A 15,810-nucleotide genomic window follows, 5' to 3' on the forward strand; every position below is an offset into this window, starting at 1 on the left:
ACGTACCGGGCTGCCTTTTGCCCTTCCTCGTCAGTCATTGAGTTAGTCAGGAACTCTTTCAGAGTGCAGGTGTTCTCCATCCATTCAATTAGACCAATTCTGTTAAGACAGAGGAAGTGGTAAATTGAGTTAAGGGACAACTTGTCTCCATAAAACAATAAGTGAATGTTAGGGCGTGGTGCCAATGATCGGTCCCAAAAGGATTCAAGTTGAATCTTGTTCTACTTAAACCCTCAATCAGTCTAATCAGTGTATGCGTTCCAGTACCTGGTGGTGATGGGAATGACTTGATAGGTGCGCAGCTGCAGGCCTCTGTGTGTGCAGGCAGCGTCATGACTCAGCAGAATGTTCATGACAGTAAAGAGCTGCTCAATGCGTTGGTCCTGGCGCAGGTCCTCTCCACCCTTCACCAGGAAGGGATGGTCCTGCTCATCGTCACCTCGGATTATCAGACGCTTTGGCCGGCGAATGGACGACATCACCTTTACCTGCAGAGCATAAATTCAAACCAAGTAAACTGGTCAGTTCATACTGGGTTTTCAGTAGGCTATTAGAGCACTTACATTTTTCAGTTTTACAGTAAAACCACAATAAACGGCCTACCCTTTCATCGAAGCCTGTTATTTTTGCATGATACTCTGGCAAAGGTTTAGATCTGCCATCATATTGTCCTGCAATAAGAGAAAAAAAAAAAAAAAAACTCATGAGTGAATCAATAGATCAACAGAGTAGTATTTTATTTTCAATTGGAAAATGTACGTCCCCTAAATTACAGACTATTATACACACAGCAATGAATAGAAGTAACTAAGTATAACATTAAATAGGAACAAAGAAGATATTTCAATAGCGAAAATATATATACATTTCTAGAGTTCAGAAGACCCTTAAATAGTGTGAGTTCTTAAGCTACTGACCTGGGATCTCCAGCTCATTGCTGAATGCATCTGCTTTGAAAGCGCTCAGCCAGGGGGAGTATTCCTTCAGGTTCCCCGGTTCCTTCTGGAATCCACGCATGGATGCTGCTAGCTCCTCCACCTGCCGCAGAACGCTTTTGTCCTTTCTCTTCTCAAACAGCTTGCTACCTTTAGGTCCCAGCAGTTTCTCCACGTCTTTCGCAAATTTCTGCAATGAATATCAAAGAGTGCAGGTTTACCATTTGCAATCAAGGAAAAGAAAGTGTGTATGTTGTTGTACATGTTCTTCGCTATTATAAAGATGACAGATGAAAGGAAAACTACAAACTTTGATGAATTTCTTGCGAAACATTCCATGGCCGTCTACGCTTTGATCCCCGAGTGAAGAATAAATCTCGTCGTACATGTCGCCCATCCGCTTCTTGTCAAAGTTTGCTTTCTCCAATTCATTTTTCACACAATCCCACCAATCCTGTTTGGAGCAAACACACCATTATCAATGACAGGCTAGAAACCAGGGGGTTAGGCAGCTTCGGATTCATTCATGGTTGAACTTGTACAAGTTACCTTAAAAATCATCTCAGGGTTTGTGAGCTGCTGCAGTGCATCCACAAAGGTCTTCACAGCTCTTCCCTTATCCAGCATGCCCTTGATCCTGTTGACATACACACAATATTAATAGGCAGATTGATCACAGGAAAGCAATGGGAATACGTCTGGAACTGTACTTTTTTTTTTTACCAAGACAAGAATATTAGGCAGTTTTACCTGTTGACAAATTCTTTCTGCTGGTGTCCTGTAGCCGAGTCCTCAAAGTGGTAACTCTCGCTGCTGATCATCAGAGCGTATACCAGTGCCTGAGGGTAGCTCTCTGCTATCTGCCCAATGCAGTGCTGCACGGCCACGGCTTCAGGCTTGTCCAAGAGGGCGGCCATTTGACTGATCCAGCCAATCAGCATCCAGCAGGGAACTGACATCATCTGTACACGGAAAGGTAGTACCGTCACCGCTCAAATCAAAATGAAGGCTGATAAAGTGATTCACAACCAAAGCTTGAACATAAATGTTGGCTGTTCATCATATCATTTTTAATTGTTGTCTAATAAATTAAAAGTCTGGTTTGAGCTGCAGTTGCAAGATAAGTTAAACGGAAACTCCCAGTGTTTTCTCATATCCGTCTTAAATATGTCCATTATGTTATTTGTCTTAACACACTCACCTCTTTGGTCATGAGGTCCAGTGTCTCAGAGGGGTAGGTCTCAATGATCTGCAGCAGACGTGGGAACTTGAGGCGGGCTTCCTCCGAGTTCATCTTCAGTGCTTTCAACATGCTCTCCACCACATGAACAGGCAGGGCCATCAGCTCTGGAAACTGGCTCTCTGTAACAAAAACCCCACAGTGTAGGAAATGACTGTCTGGAAATGCAGTTAATTAATTATTGATTTAAGCTACCCATACGACAACACTTTAGAAAACACAGCTATACGGTGTAAACCAAGTTAGCTATACCTTTAATATTTCTAGGTGAATGATATATGTCAGGTATTTCATTAATCCAAAACAATACATTCCATAATACTATATCTATAAACACTTGAGGAAGTTTATGCATTCAAATACCTTACCAGTGCAGCAGTCAAACAGAGTCAGATTGAGTGTCCTCTTGAGTGCAATTGTTCCATACAAGAGGTGGATGTTTGAGAACTGTAATAACTGACTAAGGTTAAAAATAACCCTCTCTATGTCTAGAATACATTCAATGGTAAATCAATGAATGCCACAATTTCTCACCGGTATCACTCTGCTCCTCCTCTCGCAGTCGTTTGTCACAGTAGTTAGCCAAAGCCATGTATGTGTCAACGATGCTGCCGCTTTCCACACAATCCTGAGTGTACGACTGCAGCTCTTCATCAGCCTGTCTGGTCGCCTCGCACAGCAACTTCAACGCTTGCAAATGCAGACCCACCTCCACTTTCTGCAGGCACAGTTTATAGAGAACAAATGCCTTAAACTCTTACTCATTTAAATAGGCTATTTGTATATATTAAGGGTTCTATTCAAACCCACAAAGCAGAGTTACCAGGACATATTTCTCTGTGATCAACAAAACACAGCCATTTCGGATACTGAATGAATCACATTTCAGCTCCTGCAATTTGCAGCACTATCATCCACATGTTAACATTTGCATAGCGAATAAGCAATCCAAAGAAGGCAAACATACCTTGTCAGACTGTACACTATATGTTTGAAGCTCATTTTATAAGTAAAGTACCTTTGGATCTGCATTAGGCCAAGCAGTTCCAGAAAGCCTTACGACTTTCTCTGCTTTCCCAGCTTCAATAGTTCCCAGGACCGAGGGGCTTCTGCTGACAGCTGTGGCCAGGATGTGGAAAGACGTGCCCTGCAGTATCTTCTGCTCTCTGAACACTTTAGGTTCGGACCTCTTACAGTCAGTCCGGAGGTCCTCTGCACAGAGAAAAAGAGCTAAGTTCTGGCTATTTTTTTTTTCATTTAACTTTTATTTATCCTCGAGAGACCAATTGAGGGGTGACCCTCATTTACAATGATGTCGAGTTATATAACGTTTTCTATAACGTTTCTTCAAATGTATTTAAACATAAAATAAAAAAGAATTCTCTAACTCTGGATTATAGTCAAATATTTTGGATTTTTTTAAATAAAAAATAAAATACATATGCAATTCTTACGGATTTTCTAAGCATAATTCTGCCAGGCCTTTCAAACTTTTTAATGTTGATATTAATTGGTTAACTACAATTACTACAACTTTTTTTTACGCTCCAGTACGAAGTACCACCGTGCATTAGAAAAATGGTGGAACCAGTCAGATTTTGCCACTGATTTCATGCAGTATGAAACACACTTTTCCCTGCTTGCTTACCCAGGAGTGGGATGATCTTCATTATGCAACTGATTTGATCCACAGGGCCCTGGCTGTGGCTGCGTTTATGGCTGTAGCGGCTAAAGCTGTGCACCCAGCGCAGCAACCAGCCCCGGTTTGCTTTGGCTTCTCGGTGAAGTTCCTTCAGCAGCTTGGTGGCCACTGGAAAGTTATTCTGAAAACAACAGTAGTGTTCCAAAGTGAGTTTGTGGCAAACATGAGAGAAGAAAAACTAACTTCCACAGTAAGTTGTGTCTTCACCTGCTTCCATGCGCTATCAGCCATATGGAGCTTCATGTTGAATTTGCAGTTATTCACTAATGAGTCAATTTCACTTCCTGGGTCTTCTGAACCGTCCACCTCCATACTGTCAGTGGGAGGATGGCCTCTCAGCTTCTCCCTGATCTTGTCCAAGAAGAAGCATCTGAAATGTAGGGATCAAACTTGCCACTGTGTCACATTTTTTGTATTATATGATAATATAAAAGATTTGAAATATGAAAGAATATATTGTTTTGTTTACCGAGACGTAATGATATCATCCCATAAACTCACTGGATCCAATTTAGCGTCGGGATATCGCTCAGTCCAAAGTCTGATGAGCCACTTGAGGGAGCTCACAGACACTAATAAAAGGAAATGCAATTATAGTTTCTAAATTCTGAGTGGTACAATAAAAAAAGGGAAATTAATATGCAATAAAAATATAAAAATAAAAACTCTAAGAAAGAGAGGAAATTGCTACTATTAACTGTTCATTTGATCTGGGTGTACACATTTATTTGACTTAAACAGGTGACATCTTTGCCTACCGTCTCCTTTAATGAACTGCAGGAAGTCCTGGATCTCAGTCAAGGCCTGCACTGACTGCAGGGTGGTCAGACGACTTTGAGTCAACAGCGTATCCACACTAGAGTAATTCTACAGGAGGCAAAGAGATTACAATAGAAGCACACTGTGGTTGAGTGTTGAATTTCATATCCAAATGCATTTCTGCTCATTCTTTGCCAATTCACAATAGGCCTATATTACTAGAACGATTTAAACGATGCATGCAATTTACCTATATTATTATTTTTTGGGGCATTTTCAAGCTTTAATTGATAGTCAGAGTTGAAATGGGGAGACAGAGAGAGAGGGGGGGATGACATGCAATAAAGGTCCCCAGGTCGGATTTGAACCCGCAACCACTGCAACGAGGCCTGAGCCAATATGGTACGCGCTCTATCCACTACGCCACCGGAGCGCGCTGAATTCTACATATATAAACCATTTACTGTATGGAACAAACATGAACTCGTCTTGCTATTAAAGTATTAATAATATTAGCTTTTTCTTATACTCAGAGGTGTTGATACAGACACTAGGATATGTCACAGCTGACCTCCATAAACAGCTGCATGGCGTGGTTGGTGTAGTATTTGGCGCGGTCGTAGTCCTCCTGTAGGATGTAGAGCAGGCTGAGCTCCTGGCTGTAGTGACTCTCCAGCAGCTTCTTGCGCTCCTCCACCTTCATGGCTTTGTCCACGAAGCTGAGGAGAGTCTGCTCCGTCTCCCCAAGCTGCAGCTGCTTCAACATGCTGCGGATCATGTGCTGCAGGTACATTTCCTGACCGACAAAAAAAAACAGCATTTTTACAATGCTATAATATCCTAGAAAATTACAATTATTCATTTTCAAATTTAAAACTTAAAATTTCACACTATTATATTTCGATGACTGAGGATTCATGCATTGCCAATCGCACGTCATGGCAGGCAGAGATTGCACAATGTAGGTTTTTCTTTTCTTGCCATCACTTAACAATAGAGGAAGAATGCATAAGTGACTTTAACTAGAATGCGAGAGGTCAGCTTCTTTACCTGGTAGAGTGGTTCGGACCACATTCCCTCAAGGTTGGGTGGGGAGCTTTCATCTATGTTTACAGTGGAGATGTACTGAAGGGAGCCCCACTCGGTCAATTGGCTGTAGGCCTCCATTGAAGCTATTTCCCAGAAGTCCTTCTCTGAGTCAGTGGGCTCGCCATCGCTCCATTCCTCAGTGTTCAGGGCCTGACAGTATGGTAGATAATATGCATTTTTACACTATTACCAATCCATGTGTGTTGACATGCTATCTAAGCACTATGCCTGACAATAGTAGTACCTCATTGTAAAGCTTTACAGCTTCTGCAAAGTCAGAGTTGGCCTCAGCTTGGAGAGCGGCACAGGTGATCGACTTGGTCCCAACTTTACCACCAAAGATGCCGCGCACCACATCATAATCCTCCAAAGATCTGTAAAGCCTGGGGGGACAAAGTACACGCTCAGTGCTTCCCCTAACAAATGCTATTGCAATCATTTGAATGTAATGTAGCTCCTGGCATTAACAATCTGAAGAAGGTAATGCAATGATGGATCAACTTTGCTATCCAAACTGTGTAGCACACCATTATTCACAATTGTATCAAGATATTTTCCTATTTTAAAATGGGCAAGCTAGACATCAGAGATCACACACACACAAACACAATATTGTAAAACCTTGCAAGGTGGATCCATTTTTTGGTGTCTGGGGGGATTTCTTTGCGTCCTCGTGAGCGTTTGGAAGGAGGTTCGTCCTGGCCACCGGCAGCATGTAACAAGCCTTCTTCCAGGAGCAGGATGCCTGCTGGCTGCTGGAGACTCACCAGGCTGGTGGAGCTGATGGCTGCTGGATCAAGATGCTGCAGCTCCTTATTCTGGTAGCACATGTCCTAACAAAACAAAGTTTATAATTTTGAGTAGAGTTTTGAGGACGACTTCAGTAATCAAACTATAAAATAACAATGAATGCACCTCTAGCATATTGGAGCACTTTCATGGCAAATTCAATTTCTTGCAAGGAAAAATGTTGTATAAATACATAGTAATACCTAACTTTTCTTTCTGGACATAGAAAGTGTTACTGTGGAGGTACTTCAAATGATTGCCACAGTAAGATTGTCTGCCAGCAGAGTGAATATGTGAAAGTACTTTCTGAAGGCCATACCTGCACACATGCTATGAATGGAGGGAAGCAGAGGGTGCTCTTGCTCAGGAACGTGCTCATGTTGCAGCGCAGCTCCTCTTTAATCCTCATGCTCTCCGCTCTGGGTTTGTGCGTTTCCATTTCTTGGATGATCCCGGCAAACAGGGAGCTGAAGAGCTGCTTGGCTAAAATCGGATCTTTCTGGAGGATCATGCGAAGGGGGGGGGGGAAAAATCAATTAGCTGTGACTAAAGCTAAGCAGTTTGTTTTCTGGATGTATGTATTCATCCGTTTTCATTTAGGTTTAGCATATTTACAGCCAGACTACACTGTAGGGCAGTGACAAGTCTTACCTGGGCTAGTGCTTGAAGGGGGGCGATGAGGCTACTGTACGAGATCTGGATGTCCGGAAAGTCTCCCACTCTGTAGTTACGATAGAGAGTCACCTGGGCCTCTTTCCGCAGCCTTTGATCCGCTTTGTCTTCCTGTTTTGATATAACAGACGGTTAGACACACTGGCAGTTTGGAGGAGGTAGTGATAGTAAAAACTGCACTTTACAGCATTCATCCCCAAAAACTTTATGTGCTGCCATTCAGCATTTCAAAAAATGATTGGCACTCTGGATAAATATGGATCAGGATGTGGGCATGTTTGATACCTTTCTCTGTCTTTGATGCTGTATCTCTTTTTGCGCGAAATTCAAGCTGACTTTCTCCTGATCCTTGAGAAATCTCCGTCTCAATCTCAGGATGTTTGTACGTTTCTCATTTTCAGCTGGTGAGGTAGAGATATGAGAGATATTCACATGAATGGAATGTATTCATGTTTAATGTTTAACTTAAACAAACAAAAAAAACACCATATAAAGCTGAGACTAACCTCTGGTGCGACTGTCCACCTCGTCAGTTGAAGCGGTAACACGCCTGAGGCCAAAGCCTTCTCCCACTGGTCTCCTAGCTGCAGTTTGCCGCCCTGCTCTCTCAAACACCATCAGTGAAGAAAGAGACTCAGAGCCAAGTGTGTACTCGGCTAGCGTATCCACACTGCTTCCTGTCAGCCAGTTATATGCTGAACGTCGACCTAGGAAAAAAAGGTGGTAACTAACTAATCTACAGGTAGTTACAGCACATGCTTCTATTTTCAGTACTGTTGTCATACCATAAGAATACATGTTAAAAAACAGGATATTGAATGACAGTGGTACCTGCCGTTTGTGTTTGGGAGAACTCCAATGAAGTCTGAGTGGCTCGGAGCTTCCCCTTAATGGCTGCAGACTGGGTAGCTGCTATACTCTGGGAGCCCTGAGAGCTTTGGGTTTCAACAAACATGGGAGTCATCACTGTGCTCCTGAAGCGCCAGTTGGAGTCTATCACATAGTCCTAGAGAGCGGGGAAAAAGGAAATAATTACATCAACCAAAAATAATAGTTCTTCAAATCTTTGAATCTGGCCGAAAATAAAATGCTGTAGATTTCAAACTGACCTGGAAGACACACTCTGACAGTGGATACTCAAACATGTTTCGTGTGAAGTCGGGACTCTGGCTGGTCATTTCCAGCAGTAGATTGGTAGCCAAGCTCAGGAAACACCTTTCTATTTGACAGGAGTACAGAGACTGAAGCACCGTCAACATTCGCTCCAGGGTCGCAGTGGGGAGGCGCTTCTCCTGGCTCCAGAAGTTACGGACATAAAGCCTGAAAACAGAATGGACAAGGATGGTTTTTCAGTTAACAACACCGTGAATATTATATTGTGAATAGTTGGGAGGACACCTTACTTCAAAATATATATTTCAAAAAATTGAAAAGGAAAGACAACAAAGGCAAGCAAGAATTAGTGGCTTCTTACTGAAGGCCTTGGTTTTCTTCCGACAGTCCCTGGAGTAGTGTTTCTTTAGCTGCCGTCAAAACCTCTAGTGAGGTGTTGTCTTCCATGCTCTCTGCATCACTGGAAAATATATAAATATATGAAATAAAAATAAAATATACTCTGTTGTGTAACACATGTAGTTATTTGCTGGTGATATAGCAAATGCCCACTCCTCTGTTGCTCATTTTAAGTGTGGTATTCCTCAGGGGTCCCCCCCCCCCCCTTTAGGCACACTGTTTTTTCAATCTCCTTTCCTGACATTCAATGTTGAATGTCCCAAAACAAAATTAAATGATGATACATCAGATCAACAAATTGATTGATATTAAAATTCTACTGATCACTTTTAAAAGACTAAAAGGTCTAGCTCCAGATAATAACAAGGAATTATTTAGTCCCTATGTGCGTTCCTTTAAATTGGTACATGAGTCAAATCAGAAAACATTATTGGAAACAATGATACATTTTGGTAACTGCTTTTACATTTTGGCATAAATAATGTAAATAACAAGGGCATTTATGATGAAAGGCTCACAGTACCTGTAGTTGTCCTGGATCCACATGAGAATGTCATACATCCTTTCTCTGCACACTGGTGAAGGATGGGAGACAAAAGCTGTCACCGCTCCTAGGAGCTCCTGAAGCTGAACTGGAGTCAGAAGTGCAATAATCTTGTGGATGATGTCCAGACAAACTCGCTGCCTTGCCTCATCCCTGGAAGCACAGGCGAGTAATGTGCACAAAAACACAGTGGTGGTTTCATTGTTAAAAGTACTGTACTTTCATTTCACAAATCTGATATAAACTAAAAACAATCCAGAAACAAAATAACTATCATTGAGAAGAGCACAATTAGGGCTTACCTGTGGCCCATCATCTGAATGAAGCCTGAGGTCTTCAGCTGCATAAAGATGTCTGGGATGACATCAGCTCGGCTCAGCACACACTCCAAACAATTAGTCTTCAAGATGCCGTGCAACTTTGGCAGGAGGAAGAAGACATAGTTGACAAACCTGAAAAAATTGTCAAATTAAGACTCAGAATGATTAAAGGATTACTTGAATTTCAAACTTATGTCAGTTGAAAGACTTCACTTACCGTCATTTCCCCATGTTGATTTATGAATTTATTTCACAGGGAGAAAGAATAAAAAATAGAGCCGAACTACAAACTCACCGATCCATGAATGGAGGAAAGTGCTTTGACACTTTGTTCAAGCACGTTATGAACTTGTCATCCATGTCTTTTTTCTTCAGGTTGGTTATCTTAGTTGCAGCATGACTGAGAAGTTGTTGATGATGATGCTGAGAAAAGAATAGAGAAATAAATAGGCCATTCAAGTAATAAATGTAACTTAATTCAAATTTAAAAATATTATGATCAGAAAATACAAATGTGGATTAACCTTAGCATTCACTTAAGGCAATTATTTCTATTGTGGTATATTAAATAAAGTATAACTGTGATTCAGACAAACTGGGGAGAGTCTCATACATTGTCCTTTTCACCCATATTCTTCAGGATGAGGCCGGTAATTTCAGCAGCAGCTGCGTAGACTTCTTTATACCTCACATAGGAAACGTTGTTGGTAAGAGACTGGATGTACCTGGGGGAAAAAAAGATACTGATAGATACTTTCCAAGATGGCAGTGCGTGAGTTACAAAACCGAAATGTCTGAATATACTGTTCTCCATTTCTATTACTAGCTGTTGCTTTATTTCCCTTGAACTCACAGGTTGCAGCTTAAAAAATAATATTTCTGTTAGCATATGAAAGTACAGTTTCAAACTGTAAAGCTGTCATGTGACACAGTGTACAGTACATGTATGTTTCCTTGTTGCTACTCCTTATATTTTACCTCTCATACTCAATTCCACACGAGGCATCGTAAGCAGGGAGGTTGTTGGCCAGGATGATTCCCAGCAGCTGAAGTCCAACAGAGTTGTCTTTACTATTTGGGTCGGTGCCACAAAAGCGCTGGTATATCAGACTACAAGGGAGATCAAAGAGAAAAGGCCAAGGACCGGTTAAATTCAAAACTGTATTCTAGTATGCTACCAGATCTATCATCATCAATCTTTGTAAACTGAATGCCTATCAATTGTTCAATGAGACAGCAAGTAGGGCAACCTGTAATCCACGTGCAGACAGTCTTTCCAGCACTCTACCAGGGTGCGGATGATCTCCAGGTTGTGGCGGAAAACTGCCCTCTTGGAGTGAAAGCTGTGCTTCATCAGGAACTCTAACAGACGGTTGGCCAGCACTTCATCTCTGAGGTTACCCTGGGACAAGAGGATTCTGTTACTAATGATAATCTAATATATGTTTTCACAGTTTTTTTTTATACTGTTACTTTATGCAATTCTTATTCTTATACACTTACATTTGGCCATAATTCCATTGTAAAATCCTCATGTCATACATCGGAATTTTTAGATTAAAGGAAAATTGTTGCAAATGTTTTAACATCAATTTCGAATTCGATTTGCTGTTAAGTATAACTTACCTGGGGGCTTGCCAGGCTTGTCCAAGAGAGCACTGTGACCACAACGTCCACCACCATAAAGTGGATCCCCTCTCCACCGTTCTTTCCAGAGACGACAAGCTGCAGCAGCGGCCCCAGCCAGTGCTTGGCATAAGGACGGAAAACCTGGAAAGACAGACAATAAAGATGTAACACACAAAGAAAAAGTAGGCATAGGACGGACAAAGTATGTCACACACAGTATCAATTGACAGATATTTTATACATTTGTTTTAAGGACATATACCTCCTCTGTGTTGATGATCAGCTTTGAGATGAAGAGTCGAATATTCAGAGGTGTGGCTGGATTTGCTAGTTTTCCATGTAGAAATTTCATCCATGGAGGAAGTTCACTAGGCGCATTTCCCTGATTTACAGAAGATGCAACATTGTGAATGACACAATAACATTAGTAGATAATCCTAATATATTCTGTTTTCTGACCCCATTATCACTTAACCTGTTCAAAGATCAAAATATAATGGAAATGACAGTTCTTTAAAAACTCAAAAGCTGCTTCATGCTTTTTCAGTGCCACTGACCTCTTCAACTTTGGGGGTGATGTTGTTCCTTTGCATGTGTCGAATAAGACCAGTCATGGTCGCCATGCATTCGTGCTGATTTAGCTCATCCATTTCTAGATCCACTGTTGCATCCTGGGAGGGATTGGTCTCCTCTTTCTCCTAGATGAACAAACATACCAACAAACTTCCTTATCACCATCGAACCACATTCTGTATCCGTTTTTGAACTGCTTATTATAAATGTTGCCCTCTGAAATAATATTAATGCCATCGCAAGACAGTGAAACAAGTTTATAATGTAAGCTGAAAACCACAAGATGACTAACCCGTTTTACAACGGTGCGTCCGTGTCCTTCTGGGTTTTGGGAGCTGTAGGAAAAGCTTTGGACGCCGGTGGAGAAATCAAACTGACTCATCTCCTCACTCAGGCTGCTGTCGGCCATGTATGACTGGGACGACAGATACACTGGCGCTTCTATGGAAACCGCCACACAAATATCATAAATAAACATTATCACCTGGGCAGGGCATTTTTTATTGGACATGTTCAACTGCTCCGTGACGAACAGTGGCAGATTTAAAATGCTTAAAAACACTATTACCTCCATTCTCCTCGCTCGCTTCTTTTCGAATCATGACATATTTCTTCTTTCTCTCAAGAGGGACCTACGTTAATGAAAATATTCAATTAATACAACATCACTTCAACTCATAGCATTGTGTTGATACAACTGGATATATGAATAAATAAATAAATAAGAAGATTAACATACCTCAATTTCAATTGGGAAGTTGTAGGTCCTTTCAACATCAATGATGTTTTCAAGAATGAACTGAAACTGGACAAGGAAAGAAAACCCATCAGAACCAGACAAAATGTAACATGAGTGTGAGTTTGGATAGAACTATAAAAAGCCAGCCAGTACCTTCTCTGGTTTCTCACTGAAGAGGAAGCCTTGGTAGAATTTGGGCTCAGTGAAGCTGCAGCTGATGACGGTGATGGCACAGTTGTACGCGGCACAGTGGTAGTGTCTCCTGATTTCAAGGAGCTGAGTCTCGCCAGCCATGTTCTCGGTGAATGCCTCGAAACATGACCTAAGACAAAATATAACAATCAACATTCAGTCATGAAAGAACAAGGCGTTTCACATCATTGTTGAATTTTGAACGTGTTGGGGACCCCTACTTGATCAAGGCCTTGGACAACTCGTTCCCCTCTGTGTTTTCCAAACGACAGTAGGCTTGATTAATGCGGGATTCTTTGGAGTAAACTTCTTCTTTGGGAAGCCGGGAATACAGGAGCTCCATCAGCTTGTAGCAGCCGTTCTTCTTCAGCAACTGGATCTCAAATGCTGTTTCGCTTGACTGAAATTGATAAGTAAAAGCAATCGTCGTTTGTGTTACTCCGAACAATACAGTTAAAGCTGTGGGCTGTGTGGACAAAATCATTTGTATTTGATTAAGAGATGTATAACTAAATACACCTGTTTAATGAACCAGTATATTTGGAAAACATCAAAACAAAACAAGGTGCAAACAAAAATAAAAATACAATGCTACAACAGCTATTCAAATGTTTGTGTTTCTCCAAATATTACCCTGGATTTAACAATATTGAAGGGCATACCTTAGTGAAGCGGTTGAGTAGCAAAGCAGTTATGTCGCAGATGTTTGCCACAAAGAAGTGGTTGAGGGCATTGGTGCTGCAGTGAGAGGCCAGAGGCAGCAGCACCCTCTCCATCAAGGCCTGCAGCATGGAGCTCATGGGCACATCACCCTGCTGGATCACCCCATACACTGTAGACATTAACTCTAGCTGACGCTCCGTGCTTGACCTAGACATTGACAAACACAGGGAGTAGACACAAAATAAGCACCTCTTGTACAGCTTTTTACAATGTAATATACTGCTTCTGCTATGTGTCTTTATGGTGAGTCACTGCCCTGATGGATATCATGTCCAATAAGGGTGTACTAAAAAAATAAATAATCTGGCACAAGATTCGTCTCCATTGTTCATTTTGAAAGGTAAAGACATGATACGGTACTCTGGTATTCACTTTATAGTCTAAACCAAATGCTTATCTACAGTGCACTTGAAAATAATCCAATCCAATCCAATCCAACTTTATTTATAAAGCGCTTTCATCAAACCAGAGCAGAGACAAAGTGCTGTACAGGCCTAAAATAAGGTACAATAAAACTAGATAAAAATAAGTAAAATAAGGTACAATAAAAATAAGTAGAATAAGGTACAATAAAAATAGATAAAAAAATTAATAAAGCTAAGGTAAAAATAATATCTAAAATAACAAAAATAAAGTACAATAAAATAACATCAAAAGTCTCACACTGGGTCGAAAGCCAGCGAGTAAAAATGGGTCTCGAGGTGTTTTTTAAAAGTTGTGATTGAAGGGGCCTGTCTGATTTGGAAGGGCAAATTGTTCCACATTTTTGGAGCAGTGATGGAAAACGCTCTGTCCCCTCTCAGCTTCCTCTTTGAGCGGGGTACTGACAGGAGGAGCTGATCAGCTGACCTCAGAGAGCGAGCAGGAGAGTACTGGTGAAGCAGCTCAGAGAGATACGGTGGGGCAAAGCCGTTTAAGGATTTATAAACAAATAAAATAATTTTAAAATGGACTCATAACATCTAGGGGGCGCCCTTAGCTCAGTTGGTAGGGCGTCCCCCCCATGGGCCTCGACCCGGGTTCGATTCCAGCCCGTGGTCGTTCTCTGCATGACACTCCCCTCTCTGCCCCATTTCAACTCTGTCTCTACACTATCAATAAAGCAAAAAAATGCCAAAAAAAGATCTTAAAAGAAAATAACATCTGAAAACGTGTTGTGTTTAACCTAGTCAAGTGAAAACACACTCGTATAGAAGGAGAACGTGAAGAAACGGGTGTGAGGGCTTTACTGACCGCTTAGCGATTCTCTGGAAGCAGGTGAGGAATTGCTCCTCCATGATGTGTTTCCTGTCTCGACACAGAATCCCTGCCATCAGTTTGAGCAGCAGCGGGCTCTGAGAAAGCTCCAGAGCATCCAGCAACTACAAGACATAAAAGAAATGTAGGATAGGGTTGGTCCGAACATTTCAACCTAGCAAACACAAAACTGCTATCCAAAAACACACAACCTTACCTTTCTGATACAGTCCATGTAGTTGTTGCGGTGGAGCGAGCCCTTAGCAAACTCATCTGACTGCATGGGGAAGTGGGAGGCCACCAGGGAGTCCAGCGCGCCCTGCAGCTCAGACAGGGGCTCCTCTGGCAGGGTCGTGAAGAAGGGCAACACCAACAGGGCCTGACTCTAAAGGGATTGAAGAAACAGCTCTGGTTACTTTACTAAGTAATAGAATAAAACCTACAGTACTCTTAAAATGGTACTGACATTTAAAGTGATGCCGTATACTATACTATGTCAAAACATACACACATGACTGTCTCCATTACCTTGAAATTCAGTGGCAGATTCATATCAACCAGCAGCATAGTGAAAGTGGAAAACACCGGTCTGAACGCGTCATGGCTGACATCGGAGCAGACAGAAGAGTCAATCTGATGAGAGAAAGAATAAATGACAATGAAATAAAGGAACATTAGAGGGAATGAGTTCAAACAATGAGTAAACTTGTACTGTACTGCATTGTATTGTTTTTTTCCTCCTGGCCTGGGATCATTATGCAATTCGTGAATGCAAAAAGACTGGCAGTTAATGCAGCGATTTAATGACATTGTTTCGCTAGTGGACAAGCTATAGTAACTCGAGCTTCAGAATACCTGTAGGAGCTTGGAGAGCAGCAGTAGAGTGGCGGTTTTGCTCTCGGGGGTCGAGGCGTTCCCTTCCCACCATGAATGCAGACTGCTCCATCTTTTCAGCACCTCCTCCACCAGCTGCTGTCCTCGGGTCTTCCTCACAGAGCGCTCTCTGAAGCTGTGGTCCAGCATGCCGTTCAGCAACAAACTCACCTGATAGAAAAAAAATAATCACACACAAAAAAATATATAATTTCTTTACAAGTGCATGGCTAATGCGGACGTTACGTCTGTGCAGTCAATGATTATTTTAAAAAGGTACAGT

The 15,810-nt window shown here is 41.7% G+C and overlaps 1 protein-coding gene across 1 annotated transcript in view; it reads right to left on the reverse strand.

Moving 5' to 3' along the window:
- Nucleotides 1-15,810, reverse strand: part of prkdc (protein kinase, DNA-activated, catalytic subunit) — a gene marked incomplete at its 3' end in the record, with an annotated part of 34,063 nt that overhangs the window by 2,245 nt on the left and 16,008 nt on the right. The window contains exons 37-80 of the mRNA XM_080050289.1: nucleotides 15,510-15,698; nucleotides 15,183-15,287; nucleotides 14,872-15,039; nucleotides 14,652-14,779; nucleotides 13,358-13,565; nucleotides 12,917-13,095; nucleotides 12,657-12,825; nucleotides 12,504-12,569; nucleotides 12,333-12,396; nucleotides 12,057-12,205; nucleotides 11,749-11,889; nucleotides 11,454-11,573; nucleotides 11,189-11,332; nucleotides 10,813-10,964; nucleotides 10,541-10,672; nucleotides 10,176-10,287; nucleotides 9,858-9,985; nucleotides 9,545-9,694; nucleotides 9,222-9,395; nucleotides 8,661-8,759; nucleotides 8,296-8,506; nucleotides 8,018-8,192; nucleotides 7,693-7,893; nucleotides 7,472-7,587; nucleotides 7,166-7,297; nucleotides 6,834-7,013; nucleotides 6,347-6,558; nucleotides 5,970-6,108; nucleotides 5,687-5,875; nucleotides 5,208-5,432; nucleotides 4,636-4,744; nucleotides 4,347-4,449; nucleotides 4,085-4,247; nucleotides 3,824-3,998; nucleotides 3,194-3,387; nucleotides 2,710-2,893; nucleotides 2,137-2,297; nucleotides 1,686-1,897; nucleotides 1,485-1,572; nucleotides 1,246-1,389; nucleotides 918-1,125; nucleotides 604-671; nucleotides 268-488; nucleotides 7-99 (exon numbers count right to left, since the gene is read on the reverse strand). Coding sequence (XP_079906415.1) covers nucleotides 7-99; nucleotides 268-488; nucleotides 604-671; nucleotides 918-1,125; nucleotides 1,246-1,389; nucleotides 1,485-1,572; nucleotides 1,686-1,897; nucleotides 2,137-2,297; nucleotides 2,710-2,893; nucleotides 3,194-3,387; nucleotides 3,824-3,998; nucleotides 4,085-4,247; nucleotides 4,347-4,449; nucleotides 4,636-4,744; nucleotides 5,208-5,432; nucleotides 5,687-5,875; nucleotides 5,970-6,108; nucleotides 6,347-6,558; nucleotides 6,834-7,013; nucleotides 7,166-7,297; nucleotides 7,472-7,587; nucleotides 7,693-7,893; nucleotides 8,018-8,192; nucleotides 8,296-8,506; nucleotides 8,661-8,759; nucleotides 9,222-9,395; nucleotides 9,545-9,694; nucleotides 9,858-9,985; nucleotides 10,176-10,287; nucleotides 10,541-10,672; nucleotides 10,813-10,964; nucleotides 11,189-11,332; nucleotides 11,454-11,573; nucleotides 11,749-11,889; nucleotides 12,057-12,205; nucleotides 12,333-12,396; nucleotides 12,504-12,569; nucleotides 12,657-12,825; nucleotides 12,917-13,095; nucleotides 13,358-13,565; nucleotides 14,652-14,779; nucleotides 14,872-15,039; nucleotides 15,183-15,287; nucleotides 15,510-15,698 — 6,680 coding nt within the window. The remainder of the gene's footprint in view (nucleotides 1-6; nucleotides 100-267; nucleotides 489-603; nucleotides 672-917; nucleotides 1,126-1,245; nucleotides 1,390-1,484; nucleotides 1,573-1,685; nucleotides 1,898-2,136; nucleotides 2,298-2,709; nucleotides 2,894-3,193; nucleotides 3,388-3,823; nucleotides 3,999-4,084; nucleotides 4,248-4,346; nucleotides 4,450-4,635; nucleotides 4,745-5,207; nucleotides 5,433-5,686; nucleotides 5,876-5,969; nucleotides 6,109-6,346; nucleotides 6,559-6,833; nucleotides 7,014-7,165; nucleotides 7,298-7,471; nucleotides 7,588-7,692; nucleotides 7,894-8,017; nucleotides 8,193-8,295; nucleotides 8,507-8,660; nucleotides 8,760-9,221; nucleotides 9,396-9,544; nucleotides 9,695-9,857; nucleotides 9,986-10,175; nucleotides 10,288-10,540; nucleotides 10,673-10,812; nucleotides 10,965-11,188; nucleotides 11,333-11,453; nucleotides 11,574-11,748; nucleotides 11,890-12,056; nucleotides 12,206-12,332; nucleotides 12,397-12,503; nucleotides 12,570-12,656; nucleotides 12,826-12,916; nucleotides 13,096-13,357; nucleotides 13,566-14,651; nucleotides 14,780-14,871; nucleotides 15,040-15,182; nucleotides 15,288-15,509; nucleotides 15,699-15,810) is intronic.

This window comes from Ammodytes marinus (assembly GCF_949987685.1).
Source record: "Ammodytes marinus genome assembly, chromosome: 21".
Classification (NCBI taxonomy): Eukaryota; Metazoa; Chordata; class Actinopteri; order Uranoscopiformes; family Ammodytidae; genus Ammodytes; species Ammodytes marinus.